The sequence below is a fragment of the Notolepis coatsorum genome, assembly GCF_963971535.1.
Source record: "Notolepis coatsorum genome assembly, chromosome: 6".
Taxonomy (NCBI): Eukaryota; Metazoa; Chordata; class Actinopteri; order Aulopiformes; family Paralepididae; genus Notolepis; species Notolepis coatsorum.
This window is the reverse complement of record NC_140170.1, coordinates 162038355-162048992: the sequence shown is the minus strand read 5'-3', so window position 1 is coordinate 162048992 and position 10638 is coordinate 162038355. Positions and strand designations below refer to the sequence as shown.

At 42.4% G+C, this 10638-nt stretch overlaps 1 protein-coding gene across 1 annotated transcript; it reads right to left on the bottom strand.

Moving 5' to 3' along the window:
* Nucleotides 1-5884: 5884 nt before the first annotated feature.
* LOC311231202 (uncharacterized protein) lies at nt 5885-6262 on the bottom strand (the record flags this gene model as incomplete). The annotated part of the gene is made up of 1 exon (XM_084317742.1): nt 5885-6262. One exon carries the CDS (start codon nt 6260-6262, stop codon nt 5885-5887), a length of 378 nt encoding a protein of 125 aa, XP_084173868.1.
* Nucleotides 6263-10638: the final 4376 nt, after the last annotated feature.

Sequence of the window (10638 nt, the reverse complement as noted above, 5' to 3'; positions counted from 1 at the left end):
CTCTCGACCGGTGCCCCGTCGATGCTGAGGGGGCTGTAGTCCCTGACCCCTGACCTCCTAAAGTCCACAATCATCTCTTTTGTTTTGCTGACGTTCAGGGAGAGGCAGTTCTCCTGACACCACCGCGCCATAACCTCTACCTCTTCCAGGTAGGCCCTCTCATCGTTTGCAGAGATCAGGCCCACCACTACTGTGTCATCAACAAATTTGATGATTGTTTTGTTGTTCCGCTGTGCCACACAGTCGTGTGTGTACAGCGAGTAGAGGAGGGGGCTCAGAACACAGCCCTGGGACAGACCAACACACCAATTTCTACAGCTGAAATCAATTTTGAAATCTAAAATGAACACTACACAGAATGATCTTGAACCACCTCCAATTATATTAGCAATGAATAAAATAACATCACAGAAGAAAATATTTCAAAAATATACAAAATACTGGCAAGCGCAGACACTACATTCCATCTCCCCTTCACAAAATGGGAACAGGACTTGGCTTTCTCTCCCAATGCCGTATCCTGGGAACAAATTTGCACCAACACATTCACAATGACTAACAACACTAACCTTCAATTAATCCAATATAAGGTGTTACACACAGAGTACATGATATCACACAGCACAGGATGTTTCAAATGGGATTTGCAAGCACAGATGTATGCTCCGATTGCACCGTCAACACCCCAGACAACTATTTCCATGCCACCTGGCTCTGCCCACCTGTTCAAGACTTCTGGAATTCCGTCATCAATACACTATCCCGGGTCATGAGCTGCAGCATTCCTCTCTCCCCCTCCCTCTGTCTACTTGGGGATACTACTGCTATCAATTTATTAGTCCAGAACACCAAACCCCTGCTCGTTTCCCTAGCTGTTGCCAAGAAAACTATCCTCTTAAACTGGAAGACAAGAACAAATTTGAATACTGGGCATGGGCAATGGTTGGGCCTTCTCTCAAATTACATATCACAGGAAACAATCTCAACCGTGGATCACATCGAAGTCTCACAATTTAATAACATCTGGGAATTGCTTGTGGATAATCTAGGCTCCTAATCACAGGAGATTGACCTGTGAGCCATCCACTCCATAACCCACCCTTCTCTCAATCCCCCTCCTCACCCCTACTTTACTTAGTCCCCTCTCTGCCCCCCCCCCCATTCCCTTGTCATGTGTATTCGTTGTTGTCCTTCATTGTCCTTAGTTGTAATTTGTTTGTCAATGTCTAGTCTGAGGTCCCTCCCTCCGAGAGGGCAATGAAATGTCACTATTTTTCTTATTTTACTACACTTTTTATTTAATTTTGCACTATAAATAGTTAAAACTTATAATAAATAATAAAGTTGTCCCCCTATGTTGAGGTGATGGATGAGGAGGTGCAGTTGCCTGCTCTCACCACCTGGGGTCTACCCGTCAGGAAGTCGAAGACCCACTGGCTAGGGTGACCAGATGCAAAAAGTCCAAAAGCAGGACAACAGTAAGATTTTGGTGGGACAAAGTGGGACAGATAGATTTATTAGAATAACTCGTCTTCACCGAATAGATAAAGGTTAAATCAAAATAAATACAAATTAAATACAGAATTATATCTCTCCACATTCATCTTGGCACTGGCAGCCGGCTTGTTACCACCTAAAATCTGTTTTAAATATTCAAACTTTATCACTTGACAGGAATGTCTTGTGTTAGATTTTTTTTTTTGCTTCGAAAAGAGGGACATCCTCTCAATATGTGGGACACGGTCTCAAATGGTGGGACAGTACAACCAAAAGGGGGACACCTGGTCACCCTACCACTGGCAGAGGTTATAGTTTAAGCCCAGGTCCCTGAGCTTGGCTATGAGTTTGGAGGGGACTATGGTATTGAATGCTGAGCTGTAGTCGATGAATAGCATTCTCACATAGTTCCCCTGCCTCTTGACCTTACTCCTAGAACCCACCGTCCTCACCCCTGCCCATTTTGACAACCTAGGATGGCTTAGAGTAGATGACAGAGTACAGCAACTTGCAATGGGCCTGGTCTACTCTTCAAGATACACTACACCACTAAGGTACCCATGTACATGTCGAAATACTTCCCAAAGGTCAGTGAATACCACGACCACAACACCAGAGGGAGTTCCACAAATCATGTTCAACCCAGATTCAGCTCAAACAAGGGACTAAACATGTTTCGCAATTATGCCACATCAATGTGGAACACCCTACCCACAGCCGTAAAAAACTAATTTGAATCCCTACCCACCTTCAAAACCGTTCTCAAAGAGCACCTATGGGAGGCTGCAATTCGAAACTGGACCCCGTAAATGTCCAACCCCCCCCCCCCCCCCCCCCCTCCCTATGCTTGCACCTTGCACCCCCCCCCCCCCCATCCACCACCTCCCACCCACCCACCCCCTCCCAATGTACAGTCTCCTCCCCCTCGTATGTATATATTTTCTGTTAGGATCTGTTTAACAGTACTGTATATTTGCATATCTTGTATGTCACAAATGTAACAGTACTGTATCTGTATGTCATGTATGTCTTAAATGTCATGATTAGATTAGATTAGATGATTAGATTAGATTCTTATATCTGTATATCTGTATGTATATCTGTATGTTGTGTATGTCATAAATGTCATTATGAATTGAAAATGGGGGCCCCTGATGTAAACACGACAAAAGTCTTTCTCTGGTCTGCATCCCTTAACAATTGTGTATTGAGCTGTACTGTACTGTATACCCATTCTGCAATCTGTTAATAAAAATGTTCAATCAATCAATCAATATCTCATTTGCATCCATGTGTCTCAAAACGCGAAATTCGAAGGCGGTGCCTGTTGACTTGACTATTTTATAACTTTTTATCACAGGTTCTAAACTGTCAGGTATTGAACTGTGTGGGGGACCCAGGCCTACAATTGCGCCCTGAGAGAGGGAACTGCGCCCTGAGAGGGAGGTTTGCCCTGACTCCCCTGAGAGAGGGAACTGCGCCCTGAGAGGGAGGTTTGCCCTGAGAGAGGGAACTGTGGTTCGAAGGGTCAAAGTGGGTATCAAACAGGAAGGAAGACTGTCAGGTTTTAAACTGTGGATATCAAACAGGGAAGGTAAAGGTGGTTTTAAACTGTTAAACAGTAACTCAGAACAATTTTATTGCACTGCACTATTGCATCATTTTACTCTGTCTATTCTATTCTACTATTTTATTGCACTGCACTATTGCACTCTGTCTATTCTATTTTACTCTTTTTATTATTGTCTATTTTAAAACTGCAATAGAATCAAACCATAAACAAGGTGGCCTATTGGGATGTTAGATCCTTATGTGAAAAACAATGTGATTTTATATGTCTGCACTTTATCTGCTCATTTTGTGCCTGTCTTTTTGCTGCTGTGAAGCACATTGAGCTGTAATTCTTGTATGAAAGGTGCTATACAAATAAAGCAGTGGTGGAAGTAGTACACAGTTCCTTTACTTAAGTAAAAGTAGAAATACCCAGATAAACGACTACTCTGGTAAAGTGCTCCATTCAAATTCTCCTTAAGTAAAAGTAGAGAAGTATCTAAAGTAAAAGTACACATTCTACATGACGTTTGTGTATTCCAGTCCTTGGGAGTGTTCAACCTTGATCCATTGATCTCTATAGGTTATGTTAAAGTAAAATGTGGTCCAGTTATGCTGCTCTGATTACGTCCTCTTGAAGTTGACAGGCTTCAAATGTGAAAGTATATAATCTTCATACATTTAAAATGTTGTATATATTGTGTTTTCTATGCAAAATCATTTTCTTCAAAGTAACTAGCAACTGGTGGGTTCAGATAAATGTAGTGGAGTAAAAGTATAAAGTTCCTTCAAATAAAAATACTCAGGTTAAATAGCTCTTAAGTACAGTACTTGAGAAAAGAAAATACTTAGTTAGTTACTTTCCACCACTGAAATAAAGTGTATTATTATTATTATTATTATTATTATTATTATTATTATTATTATTATTATTATTATTATTATTATTATTATTATTATTATTATTATTATTATTATTATTATTATTATTATTATTATTATTATTATTATTATTATTATTATTATTATTATTATTATTATTATTATTATTATTATTATTATTATTATTATTATTATTATTATTATTATTATTATTATTATTATTATTATTATTATTATTATGTTGGTTTGTGAAGTGGTGTTTTAAGAGGGAAAATTGGTACATTTAGTAATTTGTAGGTGTACTTCCACATCCATACCCTCATACCTTATTTTGGAACAAACTATAGATCACACTAGAGCACCAGCATGTCATTTATCCAATTAGGTGCATTCCATGTGGGGAAATGGGAAGTAGGGAGGGGATACATGCACGCAACATGTAAACAACATACATTTTGGACCCGCAAATGAATTCATGAATCAGTCATTTTTGGGGGAGAAAAGCAATACTTTTATTCCACAACTTTCTAAAAGCTCTGTGGATGGGGGCACTCCAGTAGCACACCACATAGCGCGCTGAGTCGCGAAGCCGTCGTCCCGGGTTCGTTTCCCAGTCCCGGCGACCATTTGCCGCATGTCTTCCCTACCTCTCCTCCCGTTCTCCCTCTATCGGTCCTGCATGGCCAGAAAAAGCTGAAAATGCTATAAATTAAAGTTTAAAAAAAAGAAAAAGCTCTGTGGATGTATTATTATTTTTTAAATGTTTACTCTACAAATCTACATAAAGATGTAATCTATAGCACCTTTCATTTCTTTGCTTTTCCCTTTGTTCCATGTTGTCATTCAAGTGGAGAGAACGCTCTGACCCTAAACGTTACGTTGCTTTGTGTAATTGCATGCTACGAGAAGAGGCCTACCAGACATTTGTTCGAAATGAGTTTAATTAAACTGAGTTTCCTTCATCATATTGCTCCACATTTCACGCTTGCTGCAGATGAATCACACCATACGCCAGACATTAGTCTCATCTGGTATTACGCAGCTACAGTAATATAGCTAACTCATATAGCCCAATGAAATCTGAATTGAGTAATGTTTTACGACTTAAAATAGCTGTGTCTTAATAGCCGTGTATTAATCAAATTGATCACGGATTCACAAGCAGAGATCTCGGCATGGGGGCTGTGAATGTCTTAAGAGGTCAATATCCTCCCCATGCTTTTGTCCTGTTATCAGACATCCTGTTGTGACTCAGCTTGATTTGGCTCCAGCCCATTCATTTGTCTTTTATTGGTCGCTGATGCTTGTAATTAATAAGTGTGCCTGACATCAGTGCTGAATGAAAGCAAGCAGACAGTAAAAAAACATTACAATAAATTACATTATTAGAATTTATTTTAGAATATTTCTTTGGATTCTATGAAATACAGTATTCTAACACATAGAAACACAACATGTAGACACACCATTAGTGTTTTCTTTTTCTTCTCTTTTTTTGCTCAATGTTGCAGAGACAAAAGACCAGCTTCATCTTACATTGTTACATTGTTGACATTTTGATTGGCACACTTTGTTATACAAAATTCTTTCTAATTCATTGTATTTCCAAGAGGCAGTCTGTGGAGTTTTTTTTTCTTTTCATATAAGGAGGTAATAATTACATGTATATAAAAGAACAAAAATGTGAGCTAAACTATAAAAAGTACACTTACATAGACTTACTGTTATGACTTATTTTTATCACTGTCTCCAAGCAGTCCTATAAGATGCAACGTTAAACCCCACAGTGATCTCCCCCCGGAGGTCTCAACAGCCCCTGGAGGAGGTCTCAAGAGCCCCTGGAGGAGGTCTCAACAGCCCCTGGAGGAGGTCTCAACAGCCCCTGGAGGAGGTCTCAAGAGCCCCTGGAGGAGGTCTCAACAGCCCCTGGAGGAGGTCTCAAGAGCCCCAGCTCTTACTTCCTCCTCCCGATACGAGCCATCAGTTCTGCGTTAGCTGCCGCCTTGCTTCTCATGTCCTGGTTCTTGGCCAGATCTATGAGCACGCTGAGGATGCTGGTGGGAACATCCAGAGACAGGGCGAAGCGGGACCCCTGCGGGGCTCTCTTGGGCACCTGGGAGGCTGGGCGCGGGGCTCGGGCTTGCCGGAGCATGGGGTGATACTCCGGGGGAAAGAGTGAGGTCAAGATGCCGCTGTGGTTCAGCATGTCCACGGCCAGGACGTCTCTCTGCGTGTCCTCGCCCAGTTTGGCTCCGGCGAAGACGCTCCTCTGCCCCTGGACCCACCATGGCAGCAGCAGGACCAGGAACAAGCGCACACAGACACCCCTCATGGTCAACACTCTGGACCTGGACAGGGACAGACAGAGACCCAAAATCACAAACTGTTGGACATTCCAAGACTTCCTTCAACCACTGAATGATGACACCTGCCACGAGGATGATATCTCGGTATCTCATTCCTTGCCATGTAATTGCAGTCACTAATAAGATCCTACTGTGATTTAGATTTCAGTGGTTCTAATGCATAGTGAGATAACTCGCCTGCTGTGTTAGAAGTGGCTTGTTTTAAGACCTCATACTACGTATTAAATAAGTTCCGAATCCTATATCAAACAAAGCAGCTATTCATAATTGCTCATGTTTTGGACCGCCTCTCAAGGATTGCGCCTTGTCTCAATGTATCCTGAAATGTGTACACAGTCCCAGGAAAGTATTGTAAAGTGGCATAATCACTGCCAAGTTCTTACCCAATGTTGTGGATGGATGGCAACTTGACAGAAAGGCACTTTCCCCACTGTGCTTTCAGCAGGGCTGTGGCAGTGGACTTCTCCTTGATGTCTCTTAAGCAGGACGGTGGAAGTGGACTTCTCCTTGTCTCTTAAGCAGGACTGTGGCAGTGGACTTCTCCTTGTTGTCTTCTAAGTAGGGCTGTAGAAGCGGACTTCTTTGTCTTTTCAGCAGGACTGTGGAAGTGGACTTCTCCTTGTTGTCTCTTAAGCAGGACTGTGGCAGTGGACTTCTCCTTGTTCTAAGTAGGGCTGTAGAAGCGGACTTCTCTTTGTCTTTTCAGCAGGACTGTGGCAGTGGACTTCTCCTTGATGTCTCTTAAGCAGGACGGTGGAAGTGGACTTCTGCTTGTCTCTTAAGCAGGACTGTGGCAGTGGACTTCTCCTCGATGTTCCTCAGCTTGTTCCTCTGCTACTTGAAAAGTGACCACCGCTGCACGCCGTCTGACGTTCAACTGGACTCCTCTCTCATCCTCATCCACATCCCTCCTGCACTAGTGTCACATCACCCCTCTCTCTTTCTGTTTATCTTCTCCATCTCTTCATCCCTCGTTCCTCCCTCCGCCCCTTCCCGCCATCTCATCTCATTTCCTCTCCTCTCATTGCTGTCCTATTCTTTTGTCTATAAATAACGTGATGGTGATTTCAATCATTGCGCTATTCTGAATTGGATCTCGGGTCTGTGTTTAGGTCTGCATTGCTGCCACAATTAAAAACCTACTGCCGTTTCAAATGTAGCACAAAGGAGTAAATGTGTGTGTATTTTGTGATTTATGTTATATATATACTGTAGAAAATGTGCCCATGCATGTGGGCTGAGGAACTGTCATCCACCAATATTAGATGTGCCAAATACTGTGATGTCAATCACTTTTATTTTGAAAACATAGCCCAAGAAATAGCATTTATATCTGATATCCAGACCGTAGTGATGATATAATCCAGACAATAGTGATGATATAATCCAGACCATAGTGATGAGATAATCCAGACCATAGTGATGATATAATCCAGTCCATAGTGATGATATAATCCAGGAGGTAGAGTGGTCGTCTGGTAATCGGAAGGTTCCTGGTTCGATTCCTGCTCCTCCTGGCAGCATGTCGAAGTGTCCTTAAGCAAGACACTTAACCCCTAACTGCTCCCGATGAGCAGGTTGGCACCTTGCATGATTGCCTCCGCCGTTGGTGTGTGAACGTGTGAGTGAATGGGTAAAATGTGAGTAACAAATTGTAAAGCGCTTTGGATAAAAGCACTAAATAAATGCAGTCTATTTACCATCCATTTATAAAAGAGAATACTATGAATAATTCACTCTGTCGGTCAAATGTTTTTCTAAACAAAGTTTCAAACATGAGTAACTCTTGCATGGTGGTACCAGCTGATGTGGGGTCAAGAGGTGCCTTACAGAGGACGGCGTGCCCTCGGGGACAATGCATCTGTGGAATGTAAGCACAGTTGCATAAGCACGGAAGTTATTCTAAACCCAGGGAGGAGGGGACACTTACCCCTTCCTCTCCTGAGTCACCTCCAGCCCGACCCATCAAGACATTATCCTCATCTGGATAATGATAACCGTGGTTTTGTACTCATACAGGCTTAATCAGAGGACAGGGCCCCCATATACAGATATATATATATATGGGAGTGGGAGTGCATGGGAGTTCAGTCAGTATGTTCTTCCTGTGCCCCAGGACAGTTCAGTCAGCATGTTCTTCCTGTGCCCCAGGACAGTTCAGTCAGCATGTTCTTCCTGTGCCCCAGGACAGTTCAGTCAGTATGTTCTTCCTGTGCCCCAGGACAGTTCAGTCAGTATGTACTTCCTGTGCCCCAGGACAGTTCAGTCAGCATGTTCTTCCTGTGCCCCAGGACAGTTCAGTCAGTATGTTCTTCCTGTGCCCCAGGACAGTTCAGTCAGCATGTTCTTCCTGTGCCCCAGGACAGTTCAGTCAGCATGTTCTTCCTGTGCCCCAGGACAGTTCAGTCAGTATGTACTTCCTGTGCCCCAGGACAGTTCAGTCAGTATGTACTTCCTGTGCCCCAGGACAGTTCAGTCAGCATGTTCTTCCTGTGCCCCAGGACAGTTCAGTCAGTATGTACTTCCTGTGCCCCAGGACAGTTCAGTCAGTATGTTCTTCCTGTGCCCCAGGACAGTTCAGTCAGTATGTACTTCCTGTGCCCCAGGACAGTTCAGTCAGTATGTACTTCCTGTGCCCCAGGACAGTTCAGTCAGTATGTTGTTCCTGTGCGCCAGGAGGACAGATCAATCAGTATGTACTTCCTGTGCCCCAGGACAGTTCATTCAGTATGTACTTCCTGTGCCCCAGGACAGTTCAGTCAGTATGTACTTCCTGTGCCCCAGGACAGTTCATTCAGTATGTAATTCCTGTGCCCCAGGACAGTTCATTCAGTATGTACTTCCTGTGCCCCAGGACAGTTCATTCAGTATGTAATTCCTGTGCCCCAGGACAGTTCAGTCAGTATGTTCTTCCTGTGCCCCAGGACAGTTCGGTCAGTATGTACTTCCTGTGCCCCAGGATAGTTCAATCAGTATGTACTTCCTGTGCCCCAGGACAGTTCAGTCAGTATGTACTACCTGTGCCCCAGGACAGTTCAGTCAGTATTTGTGAACACGCACGCACTCTCTCCTAAAGATAGAAATCAGAGAGAGAACCCAACTGGTGATCCAGGGCTGCTCCCATAGACAATGAATGTGGTTCTGATTTTTACGAGGCCATAACATGTTTGTGTGAGCTCTTACACCCAAATTAGGTTTATATTCTAGCAATGAACCCAGATAAAAAAAATAATAATAATAATTTGAGTGCAAGACCTCTGACAAAGATTGTATGGCTTCATAAAGTCAAAGGCAGATTCATATAGAGCAGCTGCTGATTTTACATCACAGTTCTGAGGGTTCAGAGAGGGAGTGGAGAATACTGCTCCAACTCTCCTGGGACGCAGGAAGAGCATAATGTGAATTCTTAAAATGGGTGGTATTCCTCTTTAACTCAAATCATTTTATTATATGGATAATTTTGCTGGTTTAAAGGAATCTCATTTGTTTCATGATGATGTCTCATTGTTTGTATTGTAGTTGGACTTAAAAGTCACAGAAAATGTTTCACTGTTTACCTCTGAGCACTCTGCTGATTTGTATTAGTTAAACTTAAAGGATTACAGAATAAACTGAAAGAACATAAGAAAAAGCTTTCCAGACTTTTTCCCCCTTCAATGAAATAAATACATCACAGTCAGCACCTCACTGTCACATATATCTACAGTACATGCCAGCTGTGTACAGTATACAGTATGATGCCTAACCTCTTCTGAAATGTGAGATGATGTCACCCATACTGGTAATAAGATTCAATAAACATATATATATATATATATATTACACATTCTACAGCACGTTGTGTTCTGCAGCGGAGGTTGTGATGTCATCAGGGAGCAGGTGACTCAACTAGGACTAGATGCAAAGCTCATCTTACATAAAGTACATAAACCACCACTAAGGGCAGAGCGGCTAACCTATCTAAATAGAGTATAGTAAAAAAAAAAAAATAGAGCGTGCACAAAACAACAGCTGCTGGACAGAGTGAATCAGTCCTGAGGATGATGCTCCCAAGTCGACACATTTAATGGACCAACATTTCAGTATCATCTTCATGAAGAAGGCTGCTGTGGCAAATATATCCACTTGGGAGCATCTTTCTATGTGCAGACTTTTCTATATTTATATATTAGGGCTGTCTCAATCGATTAAAATATTTAATTGTGATTAATCGCATGATTGTCCATAGTTTTTTTTTCCTCTTTTTTTTGAAATTTTTTCTCCCATCCCACTGTTAGTCGTTATGCCAATTCCAAACCCCCTTCCTGGTTGTTGCGCACCCCCCCTACTGTTGGTCCGAGAG